Source organism: Citrus clementina, unplaced genomic scaffold (assembly GCF_000493195.1).
Source record: "Citrus clementina cultivar Clemenules unplaced genomic scaffold, Citrus_clementina_v1.0 scaffold_2, whole genome shotgun sequence".
NCBI lineage: Eukaryota > Viridiplantae > Streptophyta > Magnoliopsida > Sapindales > Rutaceae > Citrus > Citrus x clementina.
Window position 1 is genome coordinate 15,832,989 of NW_006262688.1, and position 23,436 is coordinate 15,856,424.

At 34.2% G+C, this 23,436-nt stretch overlaps 4 protein-coding genes across 4 annotated transcripts; 3 read left to right on the top strand and 1 right to left on the bottom strand.

Annotated features, from left to right (window-relative positions):
• Positions 1 to 274: 274 nt before the first annotated feature.
• On the top strand, positions 275 to 3,706 carry LOC18053472 (ADP,ATP carrier protein 3, mitochondrial). Its single transcript, XM_024191202.1, has 4 exons — positions 275 to 381; positions 1,646 to 2,135; positions 2,495 to 2,866; positions 3,141 to 3,706. The coding sequence occupies exons 2-4, from the start codon at positions 1,668 to 1,670 to the stop codon at positions 3,438 to 3,440; spliced, it is 1,140 nt and encodes a 379-aa protein (XP_024046970.1). The 5' UTR covers positions 275 to 381; positions 1,646 to 1,667; the 3' UTR covers positions 3,441 to 3,706.
• Positions 3,707 to 4,620: 914 nt separating this feature from the next.
• LOC18053473 (leucine-rich repeat extensin-like protein 4) lies at positions 4,621 to 5,881 on the top strand. The gene has a single exon (XM_024190797.1). It carries the CDS (start codon positions 4,621 to 4,623, stop codon positions 5,875 to 5,877), a length of 1,257 nt encoding a protein of 418 aa, XP_024046565.1. The 3' UTR covers positions 5,878 to 5,881.
• Positions 5,882 to 6,459: 578 nt separating this feature from the next.
• Positions 6,460 to 14,213, bottom strand: LOC18053474 (transmembrane E3 ubiquitin-protein ligase 1). The gene is made up of 14 exons (XM_006447211.2): positions 13,445 to 14,213; positions 12,284 to 12,356; positions 11,895 to 12,022; positions 10,829 to 10,944; positions 10,198 to 10,258; positions 9,727 to 9,793; positions 9,569 to 9,646; positions 9,250 to 9,407; positions 9,063 to 9,122; positions 8,838 to 8,931; positions 7,943 to 8,110; positions 7,176 to 7,504; positions 6,919 to 7,035; positions 6,460 to 6,837 (listed from the first exon to the last, which is right to left on the bottom strand). Exons 1-14 carry the CDS (start codon positions 13,613 to 13,615, stop codon positions 6,736 to 6,738), a joined length of 1,722 nt encoding a protein of 573 aa, XP_006447274.1. The 5' UTR covers positions 13,616 to 14,213; the 3' UTR covers positions 6,460 to 6,735.
• A 3,292-nt stretch (positions 14,214 to 17,505) lies between these two features.
• Positions 17,506 to 19,121, top strand: LOC112100923 (uncharacterized mitochondrial protein AtMg00810-like). Its single transcript, XM_024190798.1, has 2 exons — positions 17,506 to 17,797; positions 18,133 to 19,121. Exons 1-2 carry the CDS (start codon positions 17,506 to 17,508, stop codon positions 19,119 to 19,121), a joined length of 1,281 nt encoding a protein of 426 aa, XP_024046566.1.
• Positions 19,122 to 23,436: the final 4,315 nt, after the last annotated feature.

Sequence of the window (23,436 nt, forward strand, 5' to 3'; positions counted from 1 at the left end):
TGAACCTGCAGCAAATTGTTTCGTCTTTAGCTGCCTCTAGAAAAAATTTACAAGTTACATGTACGAGTCATCTTGTCATCTTATTTCATTAACCGAATGTGCTAAACTGATATAATCAAAGTCAAGGGGTCAATTAGAAATTAGAAGATTCGGATGCCTGTTTTTGAAATTTTCATCATCATGAGAGAAAATTATATTGGTATGCGTGTGTCGTAATTGACCCACAACAGCAACATGCGCAAGCAAATAACAACCGTGAGAGGGTCAAATACGTCATTTGAAAACAAAACATAACCCTAAAACTGGTCACCATATAAATATCGTCTCTTCCATTTTGTTCTCCTCACATTACGGAGGTCTCACACTAGGCGACCTTCTCAGGTTAAATTTCACTCCTGATCACTTTTATTTCCCTTGGGTATCTGCGTTTCATTCTAATTTTCTGTTATTTTGCTGTCGTTTTTAGTTTATTCTAATTGTGTTTGTGTGTATGTTTTTTGGGATGGCTTTGACTGATCATATCCTAAGACTTGGTTATTTATTTCTTTAGCTAGCTCCCTTTGTATAGCCGTGTTAAGCTTTATTTTAAGTGCAATCTAGTTTATTCATATTATCAATTATAGTATTATAGAGTAATTTAATGATCCGAGAGAATCTGTTATAATATTTTTGTTGCTAATTCTCTATATTATTTTCATCTTTTTTCTTTTTTCTAGTTATTGGTGAAGTTTTAAAATTTATTCTTGGCTTTCTGCTAATCTAATGCTTAGTCTTTCACATTGGTTTTTTAAAGTTTGAGTTTCAATTTTGCTGAAGGTGTTGATTACACTTCGTATAGGTAATCTGCTGGTTTCTTTTGGGTTTTCCATTTTTCCTTGAAATGAAAGGGAGAAATGACTGTATCAAATTTGTGTAGCATTAACATTATCCCAAAAAATTAATCTCAAATGGGGTGTTATGTGTGGTTTCGTTCATACTGTGGATTGTGGAGTATTCCAATAAGTTAATTTGAAAATTTTATGGGAAATTCATTGTCCCTTGCCACATCAAATGCTACCTCATTTGGGATGAACTTTTTGGGCAACTTTTGGGATATATAGGATTACTGTCTTTGATTATGGGGTTTTTATATGTGCAGAAGCATAACTTATATTTGAAAAGCCATAAACAAACAGTATCACCATTTTACCCTTTCATATCAAAGCCACACCATTTTACCCTCCCTGTGGTGGTGAGGAGCCACTTATAGGCTAAAGGGCAATGGATCCTTGTGGTCCCACTTTTTGTTTAGGTATGGGTATCTAATAAGAAAGCTTTTGTAATTGTATTGTAGCTTCAATTACTGCTTAAATTTCATATGTTAGCTAGGTTGTCCTTGGCGATGTTTCTGTTACTGATCTAGCATACACTTTCTGTGTATTAAACACTTAATACTAAAGTTTACTTTTTGGCTGAGTGTCTAGCTTCTTCTGTTTCTGATTTTAACTTTCATGTGTCAAATGCTCATGGTTAATTTTGTTTAATCGAAGTCACATATTTTCAAATTAAGAAAATTCATATCTCAAAGGGAGAAGTATATTTTGCTTAGAGTGATTGTTTAATGTTTATCTATTATAAAAGGGGTCTCAGATGTCTACCTTTGCAGGTCACCATCTTCAGCTGCAAACATGGCAGATGGATCGTATCCATCCGTATTTCAGAAAATGCAAGGCCAGTCATACTTCATTTCTGGGGTCTCCCCCAATTTGTATGCCCACAACTACAGTGTGGCAGGTTCCTTTGTTAATAGAGGATCACAGAATTCTTTTTGGGCAGCAAGTCAGGGAACTGGCCTGGCACTTGTGTCTCCTGTTTCTCCTATATTCGTACAAGCTCCATCAGAAAAAAGTCTTTCTTCTTTTTTGGTGGATTTTCTCATGGGAGGAGTTTCAGCAGCTGTTTCCAAGACTGCAGCTGCTCCTATTGAGCGGGTTAAGCTTTTGATTCAGAATCAAGATGAGATGATCAAGAGTGGTCGGCTCTCGCATCCGTACAAGGGGATTTCTGATTGCTTTGGTAGAACTGTTAAGGATGAAGGCATACTATCTCTTTGGAGAGGCAACACTGCCAATGTTATCAGATACTTCCCTACCCAGGTCAGTTTTCAGTTATTTGTTTTCTCCAGTTTTTTATTTTTGAGTTGGGTGGAGTGATGTTAGCCTATATAGTTGTAGCTTTTATTGGATTTCTGTTGCAAGAGAGAGATGGAGGATAATCTTCAACATCCTCTTGCCAGAAAAGTTGTGTGTAAGCATTTGGAAATCTCAGAAGGAAGTTGGAAATGTCAATGATAGAGAACTTTTCTTACGGGTTTCCGTTCTTATTTTGCTCATTCTGATTTGGCCGCCGCTGGCAGTTGGCTGATAAAGTTGAATCAAAACCTTCATATTTAGTAATCCTTTTTCCTTTTTAGGTTTTTGTATTTACCATGAGTCTTTTTGCATGCATGTACCAGGCCCTGAACTTTGCATTCAAGGATTACTTTAAGAGGCTGTTTAACTTCAAGAAAGACAGAGATGGCTACTGGAAGTGGTTTGCTGGGAACTTGGCATCTGGTGGGGCTGCTGGTGCTTCATCGCTTCTTTTTGTGTATTCGCTTGACTATGCAAGAACACGTTTGGCAAATGATGCTAAGGCAGCTAAAAAGGGTGGGGAAAGGCAGTTTAATGGTTTGATTGATGTCTACAAGAAGACTCTGAAATCTGATGGCATTGCTGGGCTCTACCGTGGATTCAGCATCTCATGTGTTGGAATTATAGTGTATCGTGGGCTCTACTTTGGAATGTACGATTCTCTAAAACCTGTGGTGTTGACTGATGGGATGCAGGTATATGGATATTGCCTATCACATTGTTCCTGATGTTTTTTAAATTTCGTTGAGTTTGTTTTATGTTGCTTATATTGAATGACAAGGACCCAGGAATGCAGTTTTTGTTGGTTGCAAAGTTAAGTCACATCAGCGCTAACAGACTTAGAACACTTATGTGCTTTGCGCTGTGTTCTAAATCAGTATTCTGGATTGAATCAATTTATTTCTGTAATGTTAGCCAACATAGTTTCTGTATGCTGAATTTAGGCTGTCTTTGGATTTTGGATTACAGGATAGTTTCTTGGCTAGCTTCTTACTTGGCTGGGGAATCACAATTGGTGCTGGTTTGGCTTCTTACCCAATTGATACGGTGCGTAGAAGGATGATGATGACCTCTGGAGAAGCTGTGAAGTACAAGAGCTCTTTGCATGCATTCCAGGAAATTATAAAGAATGAAGGCACTAAATCACTCTTCAAAGGTGCTGGTGCAAACATTCTGCGTGCTGTGGCAGGTGCTGGTGTGCTTGCCGGTTATGACAAGCTGCAGCTGGTTCTATTTGGCAAGAAATACGGATCCGGTGGTGGCGGTTAATACTTGTACAAGATGTTGGTGAAAATTCTATAGGTGCTCTTCTCAAGTTTGAATAATTTTGGATGATCGATAGTGTTATTAATATTTATCCGGTTTTTAGGGATTTGATAAAAGAAAAGATTATAGTCGTCAAAGAACTGTTTGAATTTGAGTGTTTTTGTGCTTGAGCACTAGACTCAAGTGTTGTGATAATAATTTAAATAGTTTTCACTTGAAATTATTATCTGCTGGAGAATGCTTCTTTTATGTTAATGGTGTTTGTGTTTTACTGGGGTTGATGTTTTTAACATGATGACGAAATTATCAAATGATGTAGAGAATTCTTTCACAAGGTTTTATAAAAAGAGTAATACTAGTATATATTCATTTTAGTTCTTTTAAAGAAGCATTTAATGCTAATAGAATGGTGGTTTTGCCATCAATAGTTGGAGTTGGCCTTGATAAAATGCCAGAAGCACTTGGGTACCGCTTACATTTTTCTCGGATGAAAAGAGAATGATCAGGATCTCTTTCTCTTATACACTTGCAAGTTGCAACAAATTATCCAAAAAAAAAAAAAAAAAAGGTTTGCTTGTGACTAGTCTGAAACCAACCCAGCTACAATTTGATACCTTCTTCTAGATCTTTGACACAACGCATGTTTTATCCCTTCAGTTTAAAGAAATGACCCTCTTTCTCACATGAGGAGAAGCTGTCTTTCTCCTGTTCCACTTCTAACAACTGTGAAAACTACACGGAAGGAGGTGGGTCTATATCGTGCTCATCCTCTGTTCATTTTGTCAAAGCTTTGGTCTGCAACTAATCCCCATTCTACTCTTAAGTGAAGAATGCATTTTAGAACCAACCATAACAATCATGACCCACTTCTTCTTTCTTGCAATATTTGCCACTTCAATCCAACAAAAACAGCTGAGAAGAGGACGTTTTGTTGGTTAGTATGAATTGACATGCATATCAAGAAAATCTGATATTTGTTTTATGCTATTTGTAATGGTTAATTGTCGCTATAACAGGTCGTTGTATCATCTTCTTAGGACTCTCCTCATCTAGAAAAGAAACCAATGTTCTCATCTGACATGCGACAACATGATTAAACACAAGACTTCTTGAGAATGCAGATCATCGGGTCCTTACATAAAGAACCAAAGCCGGCTTCTTTCTGTAAAGTAACCCTCACACAATGGCTTCATTTCTGTTTTCTGCTATTACTTCTTCTCATGTCATTTTAATCATCTTGCTCCTATGCTCATCATTCTTAACGAACAGTCTCGCTGCAAAACATGGCTACTCTTCCACTCACCGCCATCACCACCGCCCCCACAACTCGTCCCCCTTCCCAAACCCGAAACTTCACCAAGCTTACATAGCTCTCCAAGCATGGAAAAAAGTAATCTACTCTGATCCAAACAACTTTACAACCAACTGGGTTGGTCCTTCAGTATGCAACTACAGAGGCATATATTGTGCACCTCCTCCTTATGACCACAAAATCCAAGTTGTTTCTGGCATTGATCTCAACAATGCTGATATAGCAGGATTCCTTCCTGATGAATTAGGCCTCCTCTCTGACCTTGCGCTCATTCATCTTAATAGCAATCGCTTCTGTGGTATAGTCCCTCAAACTTTATCCAATCTTACACTTCTCTATGAGCTTGACCTCAGTAACAACAGATTTGTAGGCCCTTTTCCTAATGTAGTGCTCTCTCTTCCCATGCTAAATTATCTTGACATCCGTTTCAATGAATTTGAAGGGCCATTACCTCCTGAACTTTTCAACAAAAAACTTGATGCAATCTTTGTTAACAACAACCGGTTCACTAGCATGATTCCTCAAAACTTTGGTTCAAATAACTCAGCCAGTGTTCTGGTCATTGCCAACAATAAATTTGGTGGGTGCCTGCCACCTAGTGTAGCCAACTTGGCCAATTCTATAGAGGAGCTGCTATTGATTAACACAAGTATCTCAGGCTGTTTGCCCCCAGAAGTGGGTTATCTTTACAAGCTGAGAGTGTTGGATGTGAGCCTTAATAAGTTAGTTGGGCCAATTCCTTACAGCGTTGCTGGGTTAGCTCACCTGGAGCTGCTAAATTTGGAGCATAATATGATGAGTGGGATTGTGCCAGAGGGTGTTTGTCTTTTGCCAAATTTGTCCAACTTTACATTCTCTTATAACTTCTTCTGTGAAGAGGAGGGAATTTGCAATAACTTGACATCAAAGGGCATAGCTTATGATGATCGCTGGAACTGTTTCCCTGAGAAGCCATTCCAGCGGAGTAACAAAGTATGCGAGCCGGTGCTCGAGCATCCCGTTGAGTGTTTCGAGCAACACTGTAGTAATGGTGGCAGCGAAGGTTTTGGTGAAGGATTTGGTATGGTTCCAAGTGCAATCCCAGCTGCAGCACCTATGCTTTCGCCTTCTATTGCTCCTGCCTATTAATAAGGATGTTACAAGATTGGTAATAATTTGTAAAAAGCCAAAAATAAGATAAAAACTTCTCCTTGTAAATTTAATTTAATTTAATTTATTTGAAGTTTGTAACAATAAGGAAGTTAGATGAAAATATGAAGCTATTTTTCATATTTATTGAACTTGCCCCATTTAATAATAGATTCCTTACATTTTCAATTTCTTTTCTTCTATGTTTTAATGATAGTTTTTGTATCTACTTCCAAGTGATATTCGTTTCTTTATCAACTTCAACTAATATCCGATCCGAATACCTAATAATTTTAATCTAAAGACTGAAAATACTTTGACAAAAATGTTTCATCAAGTGATTTCAATTTCCAAACTCGAATGTGGCTAAAACTTAATCCAAATTTCGTACACATTATGCAGTTATTACAATTGTGTTAACTACAATTGGGATTTGTTTGGCCTGGTTACCACTCTTGCAGCCATCTTGTTAAAATATGCCTGAAAAGAAAAGATTTAAAAGTGATTCTAAGCCAACATGAAACAGAAAAGATTCGAGTAGTGAATGTTATTTATGCGGCGCAACTCAGATAACAATTTGCACATCTATTGATCTGAATATATTCAAGAATTTATTACATATAATTTACAAATTGATGATATTTTTAATTCGAAAATTACATCTGATAAAACTGTAAATGCTGAAAGCAAATGGAAATCCTAACACTTTTCAGAAATGAAAAAAATCTCTCAAAATCATCAATGCCTGATAGTTGTTAAAGACGGTAACGGGTTGATTTTGCATCAAATAATTATCAAAATTAACATGTCCAGCGACGGCGATTGATTCTATGTACGACAGATAGTGGAATAATCTCTCTAAGCTGGTGGTAGTGGACGCCGGCAAGTAGGGCATTCCATCTTTATATCCATCCACCTTTGTAAACATCCGGAGTGGAAAAAGTGATCACATGGTGTCACCTGTTAAGAGTATTTGCAAATTATATAGGTCTACAGCTCAAAGGAAATGAACAGAAACAGCATTATATACCAATAACATACCATGCAATCATTAGAACGTTGCATAAGATCAATGGCAGTCATACAAATAACGCAGTCTGTTGTATGATATGTTCCCTGATCAAACCTTCTATAATAGCTATACTTCTCAGGTAGGATCTGCAAGCCATAAAACCAAGCTTCAGTCAATAATCGAAAAACTTGAAAAGATTTTGCAAAATTATTAGTCACTGAAAACAGGACAGGAACCAGAAAATGTGAGATTTAGCATGAAGAAAATAACCAGAGTTATATCCAACCTGACGAGGAATGAACCATCGGGACCCAAGGTAGTGTTGAAGAAGAAGAATCGATGCTTGTAGTCCAATGAATACACACAAACAGATACACCAGTTCTTATCTGGCTCAATGCGCATGAAGTTGTGAGGGCATCCAAATATATATAGTGGAATAGCTAACCGAGTAACACTTATGCCTAAAATGTAGTGAGGATGCAAAAATTTTCTTGAATCACGAACAACATTGGTGATGATTTGAGGTATCCAAAATGAGTACATAAGCAGAAGAATGGGTCGCAAGAAATTATGAAATTCGTACATAACTAGAATGCCACCCAAAAGGATCCCATCTGTGGATAGTAACAACAGATTATCAAATTTACATTACAATATATAATCTGATAAAAAACAGCAAACTGATCTAACCAAACAACTGAGCCATAATCACTTAACTAATAGCATTAAATATACAATAAGTTGGACATAAGCAAATATGATTGCAGAAGAAAGGGTACAAAATCATAAACAAGTTGGAAGGCTCTGAGGACCCAGAGCTTCTCCAGTGGACCCTTGGCTCTGAGGACCCAGAGCTCCTCCAGTGAACCCATCGGTACGAAGAATATTAATAAGACTGAGTTGAGAGTTGATGGAGTTTGTAAACAACTCACATACTCTTAATAAAATTTAAAGCTTTCTTCATTTACTAAAAGGCCATTAACGGTTGTCACAAATTAACAAATAGCATTTCATTTCAAACACAAGTTTATCAACAATGCAACAGCACTTACAGAAACGGCTATATAGAACAGATAGCTCACGCCTCATCGTCTCCCAACCTTCACCATTATTCATAGGTCGGCTTGCTTTCCATATAGCAAGAAGATATCGCATCTCAAAAATTGAGAAGACTACAAACTTGAAAAATGCAGCCGTTGCAAAAGCATTAAACAAGGATTCTGCAAGCAAAGAACATAGTATACTCATTAACCGAGGCAAACAATTTTTTGGTTTTGATTGATTACAAAGAAACGTTGCATGGACAAATCAACTGATCTGGAAACAGGAGGTGTGCAAAGGATGTAGGTATAACAAACATTTGCAACTTGTATATTATCACATTAACATTTATGTTAATGCATCAGTGTGCCAGTATGAATTAAGCACAACATTAAGCTTAGCATCAAGTTCTTTACCTGAGTGGTTTCTTTCAACTTGCATTAAGCAATTTCATCAAAACCTTCTTTTGTTCTAAAAGCAGGAAAAAAAAAAAACTGCTCTCCCTCACTTGCAACAGTTTTAAGCTTCTATGATTGTGGAGTTGCTGACTTTGTGCATTGAGGCCAAAAGGGCAAATTCAAACCATTTGACATTTGTAATTCATCATGCTTATCAACAAAACATTCTCATTAGGAGTATTCTATGATGCACACAAACAGACTCATGTGAGTTCTCTTCAAAATCTATTGCAAATGAGAACTGCAATCACGGAAGATTTGACAATGCCTTGCAGTTGTGACTAGTGAAGGCGAGAAATTTTTTATTCGCAGATAACCTTAAACTCTTATCAATGCCACTGTCCAAATAAATTTAATCCATCCACAAGTGCTGTCAATTTCTCACATAAAAAAATAATCTGAAATTTTAAGCAAGCACAACTTGCCACAGATTCATTTCTAGACTTACCAACAAGTATTCCAGCAGTCAGATGCAAAAGGCAGAGATATGCATCCATGATAGCTTGTTGGCCAATCATTAAAATCGAAACTTTGGCAGCCCCCTGATAAATGCAGATCAATTATCACCACCGTTAGATCATAAGAGTACAAATATTGAAAAGAATTGTATGTCAATGAAATTATGCAAATGCAGAATATTGCATAAAAGAGTTGCGCAAAATAAAATTTTTACAGATTGAGTGTTGCTATGTTCCATTTGTCGAATTAACAAAAGAACCTGCAGGAAAGAAACCTGAACAAAAATGTTAAGGAGTTCATCTAAAACTTTTTATTTAGTTATTTATTTATTTTTTTGGATAACCAGAGCAGCAATTCATTAACAATCAGCAAATAAGATAGTGATGATATTTTAAGGATACAAAGGTAACCATTAAGGTATAGTTCACTGCTTTATTATAATAGACCTCAATGTTGACAGAAGTAGCATTCAGCAGCAAAGGTGAGAAGCAATCTCCATCATCATCCACTGCAGGACTTTCCATTAGTCCTTCTATGTGATAACGATCATGATCACCCTCTGCACAAAGGTAAGAAGCACAGCAACAACTTAGTAGTGTATGTGCATGCATTTATAAATATGCCCAGACAAATTCCAAGATGCAATACAAGATTTCAATTTTTTTTTTTTAAAAGAAAGAAAAAAGGAGGAATGAATTCATATGCCGAGAAAATGGTTACCATGTTGGGTCGATGAGACACGGGAAATTTGGGCTGCGATTTCTATGTTGCAATGTTTCTCCATCTCATAAATTGGTGCTGCAGAGATAAAATATCAGATTTAGTTACAAAGTAGCATTCTGTCAAACTTGAACTCCAAGTGAAGGAGGCAATATTACAGTTTTTTCTTCTCCAAATTTTCTCTCGCGGAGATTCTTGGAAAACCTGAGATGAGAAAACTCCAAGCTGTTCAAAGAAGAACATGTAACAAATTAGTAATCAGAAGCCCCATCAATAAAGATACTTCATAAGATCTGAGACAATTATGTTTGTTGATCAATGTCATTCATAGCCAAAAGCAAGTACTTATCAAAAACCCAATCCCATAAAATCCCAACACATAGTTGCCCCCAATATAACTCAAAACTGTATAACACTTATTATGAAGTCAAAACCACATCACATTAAAACCAATGCTTGAATAACTAGTGCCTTTTTACGATAATAACAGTAAACCAATGAGATAATTGAAAAAATTAAACTAATAAAGTGACCCCCAAGCAGCTTATCCAGTACTTATCCTGAAACATTATTATGTAGACCAATATCAATTACAAGTATCTCAGTAATGACTTGATAAAAAGTGTTACCAAATGATATGGATTTGATAAAATATAATCATCTTCCTGGCTCAGCTCTCCCTGTTTTCCGCTGCAATTGAACATGAAAAATGAATATTTGAGTTAAAATGCAACAAAATGACCAGCTTCACAAGATTAAGTGATCACAGAACTGAAATAACCAATTGAGTTAAACCAGAATCATGTGTATCCTTATAAGACTAGGAAATCAATCCAATCGAGTAAACGTTAAGGAATCACTCAATGTTGCCCATAACTGGACTAGTTTCTGATAAACTCTCTGTTCAGACATCCTTGAAACTAGGCTTACAGTGTTTCTAAAGTTAGCTAATACGTAACCAAGCACTTTACCAATTTAGCCAATGGCAGAATATACATGTGAATTTACGGGCTCCTACTTGGACAATGTCATCCATATTTATTGAATGCAGTCAAGTCAAGAATACATCTCTTGGCCAAAAAATTCTAAATTCATGGGAAAATAAAAAAAAATTTGCATGCTTATCCTTCTTGTTGAATAGACATATAAAAGAATGTACATTCATAAAGAACATGTCAGCAGCATACTGATTATTGACTGACATAGCTCTCCGAGGGAAATCTTAAAAGCCAGCAACATACCAAAATTCATGAGAATTACCTGTGAGCTACCATTCGAAGTTGTCTAAAAGGCCATATATATACACCTTCAACTCTGATTTGAGCACCACCAACATTATGCTCATTGTCAAAAACATCATGGAATATAATTACACCCTGTTATCAATGTCATTAATTAAAAAATCAAACATTATCTACCAATATATCATCTTACCATAAAAAACCATATGAGAATGACTAAGGGCAAGGAAACCCATATTTAATTAACAATATGAAGAGGCTTTGAGCATCAGTGGGAATGTTATATGCTCCATATTAGTTGATGAGCATGGATGTGTGTGTCTCTCAAAACTCAAAAAATTATGCATCTACATCCAAGAGGGCCATAAAAATTACAACTGTCCTCTAATGCAACAATGCAGGGGAACAAACAGGTCAGCTTTTGTGTCTGCATGCATATGAAATGTAGTGACTAGTGAGAATGGATGACAGGGAGAGCAAGAGCAAGCTTTTAGTGAGAAAGAGGGAGATTTAATGAAGTCAACTCTTTCACGTAATGAGAAATGGGTGAATCAAATAATTTAATATCTTTTGTCGATTTGAAAAGACCAAGCAAGCAAGCTTTACATGATAGTGGAAAGTTGCTTTTCCAGGATTGCAGCACTCCACTTCTGAAACCGCAATAGGATTTACAAGGACACATGGAGTGGTAATCCCAACAAAAATAGAATGATTTAACATAATATATTAGGGCAACTTTGCAATGATAAGAAAGTCTTGAAGAGCACATAAAAATCAGTGTTCTGTGAAAGCATAAATTCAAAAGAAAACGTATTATGCCATGGTAGGAATGACTACAAGAGAATGAAGAAGCGGAAACAACTATTTCAGAATCATTTATTGTAACAAGAGAATTTCACACAAACTTCCTATAATTGGCAACCAAATTTATTTTCAGTCTTCAATACATATTTGGCATGAAAAAATCAGTTACCCTCTTTAGACAATAAATTACTTCTCAAAGTGAACCAAGTAAACACATGATAACCAATAATGATGAGTTGCCTCAAATATGACCATGATAAACATTGGTTTAACTCACTCACCTGCACATAATGCACACCATTTATTTTTGTTGGAGTGCTAACTAATTCAGTGATGGAATTGCCATTTGATTTTCTAAAGTCTCGAAACCTGGAAGAGCTATTTGTTGAATCCAGAAATTTCCAAGTCCCTGCACACATCCAAATATGCCACTAGTCAAATACGCATTGCAGTATATTTTTATTTCTTCAGTAAAACAAAAATGGATAAGAATGCAAAGGCAAACAATTATTAACAGGCTCATCCGAGTGCATGTCCTACAACATCTGAGAAAAATAAGCAACCTTACTCCAGCAAGTGAAAAATTTAAAAACTTGGGTAGAATGCAGATATAACTTATTTATTATACAACATCAAACCAACTTATTCAAAAAAAGAATAACTTACAAACCTCGGTAGGTTCCGGTTATGTTCCATTCCGAATACGGACCCAATTCATTTTCATCTTTTCTAACAAATAGCCACTGCAAAAAGAAATATTAATAACAAACAAAAGAATGAGCTTATATTCAATTACATTTTCTGTAATGTTAAGGCAAATCTAATCCATAAAAGATAACAACTTTACGCACTTCCTTGACACATCAAAATGTAACACTAAAAGATCACATGGCACACTTATATCTAGAGTAGATAATAGGTTAAAAAAGAAACCATATGGTCCATATCAGCCCTAGACAATTTAAATAATACTCCGAAAAGACACTTTCCTCATCTATCCTAAACCTGGTAAAGCTCTGATATAACTGGTGACCAAACTAATATTAAAAATGAAAAATCTAATAGTCTACCTATTACTATATCACCATAAATTGTACCACAACTCAGCCAATGACTTTATCAATTGATTAAGCCAGAATGATTGACATAACTGATGATAGGATTAGATTGTAGAAAGATTATTATATTTTGTGTACTTATTTCTTCTAAGCAACAAGTGACTCAAACAAGTTAACACAGAAACACATACAGAGTCCATGAAGGAAAAATGGAAACTTCAGGCTACTATTTGTAAGTTTCACCTCTCCATGTGCTTCATATGTTAACAGTCAAAGGGTCTTGACTAAAACATGGACCCCTGAATGCAAACGAACTTCCACCTTTAACTTCAATACACAAAATTAGGCTGTAGTACTACATGAAAACCAGTTTTTATGTACCGAAAGATCCTGCAACTATAGACTAAAATTGAACACTAACTAACAGTAGAATTTCCAGCAAAGGATTTCTTTCAGTTGTCATATTTTCCCCCCTTTTTTTTCCTCCCCATTGAACTACATTTCCCACTTCAATTTCACAACATTGTGTTTAGAAGGCATTCAAAAGCAGAACAAATATAACTCATGAAACAATTATTCAAAACCCATCAAAATCATGTCACAAAAAAAAGCTCAACTATCATTGCACTATGGCATCCACTTGAACTCACCACAAAAGAGTAATTTGATCATACAAACACCAAATTTAACCAATCTAACTTGCATCATAACAACACAATTTACAATTAAATTAAATTCAAGTAACCCCAAAAAACAAACTAAAATGTACCAACCTCATCGCCCCAGGACCGTGCCCGTGCCCGCTCCCTCAACGGTCTGAGACCCTCCACAGGCTTTAAAACCAAGAAACCAAACCATAATCCAAAAACAAAATGAACCCAGAACCCTAATTTCCTCCTCCTCCACAGAAGCAACAAAAAACCCAACCTCTCCCAGGCAACCATATTAGAAAAAAAAAATACCCACCTTCTCAAAAGCCAAAAATCAAGTTCAAACCAAAAGGTTGACAATCTTCAAAAGCAAGATGAATATTCTTAAGCAAAGACAATGAAAGAAAACCAGTTCCCCTCATGAAGCAAGCGGGACTCTACTTAGCTCGCTCGCTTGCTTTAGGTAGGATCAAACCAACATTTGAAGTAACAAATAATCAAACAAGCAAACTAACTAATAATCAGATGATGGAAAGTGAGAGGTCAACTGACTAAAGAGATTATTAATTTAATTTAAGCAAACAAAGTAACTAACGAAGGCCTTTCACTAGGCGAATTTTGACCAGAAACTGTACATACACATAAAAGTAGATAGATAGATAGATAATAATAATAAAAAAATATTTATTATTATTTTTTAGTTATAAGTTAGATGGTGGGTGGATTATTTGGTTTGGGGAGTTTGCTTTCTCAAACTAATCTAAAATATTCTATAAGCCTTTCAAGACTTCAATTGGTGTTTGTTGTGTTCGTTGACAATTTGACATGTTTTCGGCTTGTGTTTTTTGCACTTTTCTGTTTTTGGTAAATGGAGATCAGAGAAAGAAGAGTCACTCTTGGTGGTGCTTGGTGCTTGTTGGTAAAAAAAATAAAAATAAAAATAAAAAATTAAAAAAAAAAAATTAAAAAAAGTACTGACTACTGCGGTTTGTTTTACGCGCACTTCATGTGTTTCTTGCGTCACGATCCAATAGTGAGTTGAGTTTTCTCTGCTTAATGTGCACCTGCCGTGACATTATTATTTCGAAAAAATGACACTTGCAAAATTAAAAAAAAAAATCATGCAGAACCCTTAAAAATATGTTTGTTATTATTTTTTAAATAATGTTTTTGTATTTATGATTAGTTTTTAATGAATTTGAAAACTCATCTAGTAGCTTGTTTTTACAACAAAAAATAAAAATAAAAATTAAAAATGTGTTTTGTTGTTTGTCTAGAATTATAGAGATATTGAGAGAGAGAAAAATAAAAAAAATTATTTTACAGGAGCTTGTAAATTATAAGAAAAGTTATTTTCTATGGAAAATATAACTTAATAAATGCATTATACAAAAATATTTATGTGGCAAAATTTTTACCTTAAACTTAATTGCTCATTTTTTATTTAAATATACTTACTTCAGAGAATTTAAAATTAATTTATTAATTATATCAAATTAAGTTATATCGGTTATGAAGTGAACATTTTTTTTAATAAATGCAACTTTAATTAAATCATATAGTAAATATCATAATAAATAAATAAAAGTGCGACAATATGAATGTATGTAACAAAACGAAAACTTTACTGTAAGCTAATTTTTTTTTTAAAACTATAACTCAATTTGAAAAAAATTCTTTCAAAAAATGTTCGATACAAATTGAATACTTAAAAACATGTCATATTGTTAAGAAAATAATTAAAGCAATACAAAGCTGTAATTATAAATTTATAAACACCGTAAAAATTTAGAAAAAGATATTATAAAAATAAAATTATAGAAAAAAATAGAAGTATATTAGTGAAATTAAATTTGAATTTGGTACAATGAGATTCTTATTTATTTTGGTTATGCTCGCATTCCTTTAACCGAGAACATATCACAGTTCTCCATGATACGTCCTTACTAACAGATAATATTCTAAGCTTCGGACGATGATTAAGAGGTGGTTTTTTTTATTGATGGCTTTATCTTTAATTTTAAGATGTTCTGTGGAATTTTCCAAGAAGTAACATCACTAACCAGATTGACTGGTCTTGCATATGCCTTCAATAGTAATTCCTTGGAGTAAAAGTGAAAATAGAGACCTATGTATTCCACTCAAGCATTTATACAGACAACAATTGTCTGAGCATAAACAAGTTGATATAGTTGGAGTACTCTATCGCTAAAGCCTCGCCACTTATGTCAATTAACTCCTTCTTTACACTACCGTCTCAAACTGGGGATTTGTGCTTAAACATCGAATGAACAATCATTCTTTCAACCTGATCCTTGTTAAGATAATAGAATTAGTTAAGATGGTTTAGTTAGTTAAGCTTAGTTAATTTGATTAAGCAAATTTGTTATGACTGCTGACTTGGCAGCTGAGCTGGAGGAAGGTTGTTATGCTGTTAGCTCAACACAAGCAGCATGTAGAAGATTCGAGATACATGTATAAATACATTCTTGTAAACCATTCGAATTAATTCAATAATTCATATTCATTTTCTCTTGTTATTTTTCTTCTATTTTTCTCTGTAATTTTCTTAGAAACCAAACAAATACTTTACAATTTAACATGGTATCAGAGCTTCACTAAAAGCAAAAATGGAGTCTATAAGCTCAAATTCAAACACAACAATCCATGTTTCTTCATTTACTTTCACTTCTCCTATTAAGCTTGATCGATCGAACTACACAATCTAGAAATCTTAGATTCTCTCTTTAGTGCGTGCAAATGGTCTTGAAGATCATCGTGATAGCTCCAAATCATGTCCAGATCAATTTCTTCAAAGTGAATCTGAAAACTTTGGAGTTGAAACTCAAACAAATCCAGCGTTTACTACTTGGAAAAGGAAGGATCAAATGTTGCTGAGCTGGATGCTGTCTTCCATAAATCTCGAGATTCTCAGTCTTGTGGTAAACTCTGAAACTTCACTTGAACTCTGGACTAGTCTTGATAACAATTTGGATTTGAAACTTTTGCTAAAAAGGTTCATCTCAAGATGATGCTTAATAATCTTAGAAAAGGTTCAATGTCTATGACTAAATTCTTTGGAAGTTGAAAACAATAACTGATGATTTAGCTATTGCTGGAAGCCCTGGATTTTATTACACATCTGATCTTTGGGCTAGGTCAACCATACTATCCAGTAGTTGTGTATATTGAAGCAAATCTTGCAAAAATGACTGTTAATGAAGCTTACTCCATGCTTTTGACTCATGAAGCTAGATTAGAAGCACATTAGTCAAGTGCTAGCAAGGAAACTAAATTGAACTATGCGGCTAATGTTGCTTAAACTGGAACCAATACTAAATTTGGAGGATAGTATAATGCTAATTGGATTAAAAATGTCAATACTAATAATGGTGGCAAAGGCTTTCCACAAGGCCGAGGAAGAGGAAATTAGAATGGTGTCTGGAATAATAATGCACAATCTGGAAATTATCGAGGCAAAAGGGATACATTTTAGGCATAGTTTTCCTCACACACATCCCCAAAATGGTGTAGTTGAGAGAAATCATAGGCATATTGTAGAAACTAGGTTAACACTTCTTGCTCAAGCCAAAATGCCTTTATCTTTTTGGTGGGAGTCATTTCATACAGCTTCATTTCTCATTAACAGAATGCCAGCACCAATGTTGAATAATGTTTCCCCTTATGCAAAACTTCATGGCAGATCATCAGATTACAAGTTCCTTAGAACATTTGGTTGCTCTTGTTTCCCTCTTCTCAGACCCTATAATAAACATAAACTCAATTTTCATACACAAAAATGCCTAATGATTGGCTATAGTCCTATACACAAGGGATATAAATGTCTGGATTCCACTGGTAAAATATACATTGCTAGACATGTTCAGTTCAATTAATCAGACTTCCCTTATTCTGAACTCTCTCCTACAAAGTCTGATTCATAAATATCCTTTGTCCAACCAAATCAAGTTTCTTTTTCAAATATTACAATTACAGAAGTCATTCAAGACAGCAACAATGCACAATCCTCTGTTATTCCCTCATCTCCAGATGGAGGACCTGATTCAAGTCATTCCCATACACCTTCAACACATCCATTTTCAAGACATTCATCTCAAAATTCATCACCACACATACAAGATCATCAACCAGTACAAGTATCACCAGTTCATAGTATTCATCCCATGACTACCAGATCAAAAGCTGTTGTGTTTAAGCCCAAGACATACTTAACAGTAGCTCAAGAACTTGAACCTTCATATGTTAAAGCAGCTTTAACAGACCCCAAATGGCAACATGCTATGCAAGAGGAATTTGATGCATTGCAAAAGAATAAAACCTGGGTTCTTATTCCTCCAGAAACAGCTGAAAAGATTGGTGGAAACAAATGGGTATTCAGAATTAAATATAATCCTGATGGCAGCATATCAAAGTACAAAGCGAGATTGGTTGCAAAGGGGTTTCATCAGACACAAGGTGTGGATTTTTTTTTGAAACATTTAGTCCAGTTGTAAAGCCCTGCACAATCAGAATAATCTTGAGTCTTGCTGTCATGAATCACTGGACAATTAGGCAGCTAGATGTCAATAATGCCTTCCTTAATGACATTCTTACAGAAGATGTTTTTATGCATCAACCTGAGGGTTTTGTTCATCCTCAGTTTCCAACTCATGTCTGCAAACTTACCAAGGCACTTTATGGACTCAAACAGACACCAAGAGCCTGGTATGACAGGTTGAAAGCTTCCTTAATTTAGTGGGGTTTTGTGACATCCAAATCGGATACCTCATTGTTTATTCATCATGTGGCAGGGGAAATCATTGTAGTACTAATCTATGTAGATGATATCTTGATCACTGGCTCAAATTCTCACTTGGTAGAGAAGGTTATACATCAGTTGGGTGCAGAGTTTGCCTTGAAAGATCTTGGGGAATTCAATTACTTTCTTGGCCTTGAGGTAACTTCAACTGTTGATGGATTGCACCTATCACAAACTAAGTACATTGGTGATCTGCTCAAGAAAGCCCAAATGGTGAATTGCAAGGGCTGTCCAACGCCAATGAGCTCAACAGAAAAGTTAGTCAAAGACAAGGGTGCAGTTTTTGAAAATCCCTCTTTATATAGAAGTATGGTTGGCTCATTACAATATGTTACACTAACAAGGCCTGAAATTGCCTTTATAGTGAATAAACTCAACCAATATCTTTCTAATCCATCAGTATTTCATTGGCAAGTTTGCAAAAGGGTGCTACGGTATCTACAATATACAACATATTATGGTTTACAATTTTACTCATCTGGATCACTTAAGCTTACAGCTTTCTCAGATGCTGATTGGGGATCAGATCTGGATGATAGGAAGTCAGTAGGGGGATATTGTGTTTACTTAGGCAACAACTTGATATCATGGTCTTCTAAGAAACAACATATAGTATCTAGAAGCACAACTAAATCAGAATACAAAGCTTTGGCTTTAACAACATCTGAGGTATTGTGGATCACTTATCTTTTTAAAGAATTGAAAGTGTCTTTGCTGCAGTCTCTAGTTCTTTATTGTGATAACAAAAGTGTAGAAGCCCTTGCTAGCAATCCTAAGTATCACTCTAAAACTAAACACATTGAGCTTGATCTACATTTTATTCGAGAGCATGTATCTAGAAAGGAGCTACAGATTAATCATGTTCCAAGTTGTGATCAGGTATCAGATATTCTTACTAAACCATTAGCATTTGATCAATTTCATTATCTAGGATCCAAGCTCAATGTTCTTCCAGACCTTGAGCTTGAGAGGGGCTGTTAAGATAATAGAATTAGTTAAGATGGTTTGGTTAGTTAAGCTTAGTTAATTTGATTAAGCAAGTTTGTTATGACCGCTGACTTGGCAGCTGAGCTGGAGGAAGGTTGTTATGCTGTTAGCTCAACACAAGCAGCATGTAGAAGATTCGAGATACATGTATAAATACATTCTTGTAAACCATTCGAATTAATTCAATAATTCAGATTCATTTTCTCTTGTTATTTTTCTTCTGTTTTTCTCTGTAATTTTCTTAGAAACCAAACAAACATTTTACAATTTAACAATCCTTTATTTCAGCTACTATTTTGTCTACTCATGTTGTTAAAGGAGTATTCAGTGGTTCCATCACCCTCTTTCTATCATAAAACTATTGTTACAATAACTAATAATTTTTTAGAGTGGTCAACCGAATAACTAATAATTTTTTTTTTGCAATTCCCACATAAAAGAATTCATTCTCTCTGCAATGTTAGTGGCTAGAATACTATACCTTCTATATTCGAATTAAAATTGCACTCAATTACATATGTCTACATTATTCTCTAAGTAATCAATTGCTGCTAAATGTATACTCCACTTAAGTTGTTTTGTAAATTCTTCGCATCCATATTCCTTTGCTGTGCTAATAAATACAGGCCTAAACTTACTGCAACAACCTTTGGAAATATTGAATTTTGACTTGGATGGTAAAAGCAAACATCATGGCAGGCACTAAAAGATATATTCATAGCAGCTCTCTTGATAAAAGTGATAATTACTAACTCTGGGACATTACCAATTGCTCCATGTAATTTTATTATAGATCATTCCTGAGAACCATTGTTTTTGAAATTCCAAATACCAATAGCTATCGGACATAATTGATTTTCTAGAGTGGTCAACTGAATAACTAATAATTTTTTTTTGCAATTCCCACATAAAAGAATTCACGCTCTCTGCAATGTTAGTGGTTAGAATACTATACCTTCTATATTCGAACTAAAATTGCACTCAATTACATATGTCTACATCATTCTCTAAGTAATCAATTGCTGCTAAATGTATACTCCATAACCACTTAAGTTGTTTTGTAAATTCTTCGCATCTATATTCCTTTGCTATGCTAATAAATACGGGCCTAAACTTACTGCAACAACCTTTGGAAATATTGAATTTTGACTTGGATGGTAAAGCAAACATCATGGCAGGCACTAAAAGATATATTCATAGCAGCTCTCTTGATAAAAGTGATAATTACTAACTCTGGGACATTACCCACTGCTCCATGTAATTTTATTATAGATCATTCCTGAGAACCATTGTTTTTGAAATTCCAAATACCAATAGATATCGGACATAATTGATTATTCTATCCAAATATGTTACCACAAACATCGTTGCATGATATAACCTTTTTAGATGACTACCATCTATTGTAATTATTGGCCTAATGCATTATAAAAACGATTGATGCAAGAGCCAATAGCCACAAAATAGCACCAGAAATTATTATTGCCATTCAATTTCAGTGATTAAGTAGTGCACCCTTATTATTTTTTTCTTTAATGCATAAGAGTATTTGGAGAATAAGTTATATGACTCTAACCTCAAGAGCAAATTCTCTAGCCCAATATGCCTGCTAGTAAGATAAATGAATATTGTGCCTATTGCATGTTTGCTATAATGTCATTTAGAGTGTATATCCATTTCTTTTGATTAAATTTGTTCACAATGAAATGTCCGACAACCCAATTCCTTGCATGATGAAGAACACTAAGTAGCACCTCATTACGACAAATGTTCACATTTTATTATTACGCAACGTATATTCTCCCAATTAAAGCTCTCTTTTCTTAAAGATGTCATTTACATGATTTTGAAGTGTAGTGGGCCTGAAAACATCTTGATGTAGACCTTACGTCCTTGAAATCAAATTTATCCCTCAAGGAAAATTTGCACCATTTCAATGTCAAATTATACTTTAAATCAAACAACTTTCCCACACAAATATCATTGGGTCTATAATTTCTAGAAAAGTCTACAGCAATCGAGTTTAAAGTTAAAATTGGAGCAATATTTGCAAGGGGTAACTAGCGAACTTTGATGTGGTTCCTACTTGTTTTGAAAGTGAGGTAAATCTTTCCTATCGCTGATAGAATTATTGAAATGATTATAATCCCCATCATCAATAGGAGTATAAAAAAGAGTGTCATTTTCGTCATCAGTTGGACTATCGAAAAGATTGTCATCCCCATCATCAATAGGATTATGTTATGATTTAACATTAATGTTATATGTTGTTGTATTGTCTTGTCATCAATGGGATCATTATATAAGAATAAAGAGTAGTCGTTAGTGGTAACACCTCTTCTTCAACATGCACCAATGTAATGCTATTCTCTTAAATGGGATCATCATTGTAGCAAATTGGATAGTAATTTGTTGCATTGACGCTGTTATTGATAAAACTTGTTCTTGGATATTAAGGACGAAGATGCTTGCTCTATACGAAGTTTGAGTTTGCTGTATCACAGGCTTTTGATTCCCTAGGTTCAGAACTTCAGAGGATGGGGTAATTAAAATATAGATGCACCTATAATTTACTAGATCAGAGCCCATTTACAACACAATTTCGTACCATTTCATCATCAAATACGTCTATAGGTAGTGTACACGAGGGTTGGGTAGAAAACTTGACCTTAAGCTTCACTATAATGCTATAATCATTCAAAATTTTTAGTAGAACCTCATAAGCTCTTTTTGAACAAAAGAAGCTTTATTCTTACCATTCATGTATTCAAAACAACCGCCGTTTTAAATTTCTCCCACGATCTATTAAAACACATTTGAAGGAAAAATGACTCCATTAAGCCTAAATAATTCAGAAATGAATAAAAATATGATTACATAATTAAAAAATAAATCTCTAAAAAAAGCAATAGGCACAATCGCACATGATCTTGTGCAACAAACGATAGGTGCTCAACACATAAGCTTGCCGCACATGAGGTTGTGGGACAAGTGCCTATCACGCATTTTGTAGGATTCCTCTCCTTATTTGTTTTTACTCAAAATGCCTATGTGAATTTCAAACAAAATTTGAAATAAAAAAACCCATACTGCGTAAAAATAAATGTTGACCTTAAATTCTTGCTCTGCAATTTATGATTTTATCTTCATTATGTGTAATTACATTTATTTCACGAATTTGGTGATTTGCAGAGGGTGGTGAGTTTTGTTGATTAGGGGAGAATAGTGAGATTTGATTTTTTTTTAGAATATCATTGATTTTGTAATTTATTGATAAGTTTATGATACTTTGGTAAAAAAAGAAGAAGAAATGTTTCACTAGATAAGATAGATTTTTGAAATATAATTTTTTTAGTTATTTGTACAATTTTTCAAATATAAATCAATTTATTCAGATAAGATGAAAGTACATCAGGAAACTTACAAAAACATCCAAAAAAAATTTAATTCTATCATAATTAGCCCTTTAAATTTTCACTATTAACCCCTCAAATTTTATTCTATCATAATTAGCCACACAATATCAATTTGAACACAATTACCCTTGAATTCCCAAAATATTATCAAACCCTAAAACCAACCGATTCCTCTTATAGTGTGTTTCTTTATTAGGAATCAGAATGGGAAATAAGGAATGAAAATGAATGATTTCTTTACTTGCTTAAATGAGAAGCATAACCAGAATCAAAGTGGTAGGCCTCACTTAAAATTGGGAATGATTACCAGAGTTCTCATTCCCATGGGTGGAGGTTAGAACAAGAATCTGATTCCTTGAAGTGACCATATTACCCATATTCAAATTTTAAAATTCTCATTTCGTCCTTCCTTATATTATATTATTATTATTATTATTATTATTATTATTATTATTATGAAAGGCTATTGATGATAATGATGATGATAGTAATTACTTTTATCGAAATAGTTATAATTATAATAATAATAGTAATAATAATAATATTAAAATTATTATTATTAATACTAATTATAATCATTATGTTATTAATAGTAATTATTATATTAATATAATAGTAATTATATAATAATAATAATAATAATAATAATAATAATAATAATAATAATAATAATAATAATCACAATTATTATAATAAATAATGACAATAATCAATGTAGGTTAGTTTAGTAATTTAGAACAGTCTATTTTAATTTCAAGATAAAGTAAACATATTAATGATAGTATAGTTCATTCTAATTCTGATTCTTATACCTAAAGTAAGCAATTTTTTCTGATTCTTATTCCTCATTCTGATTCCAACCCATTCTAATTCCATTCCATTTCAATTCTTAC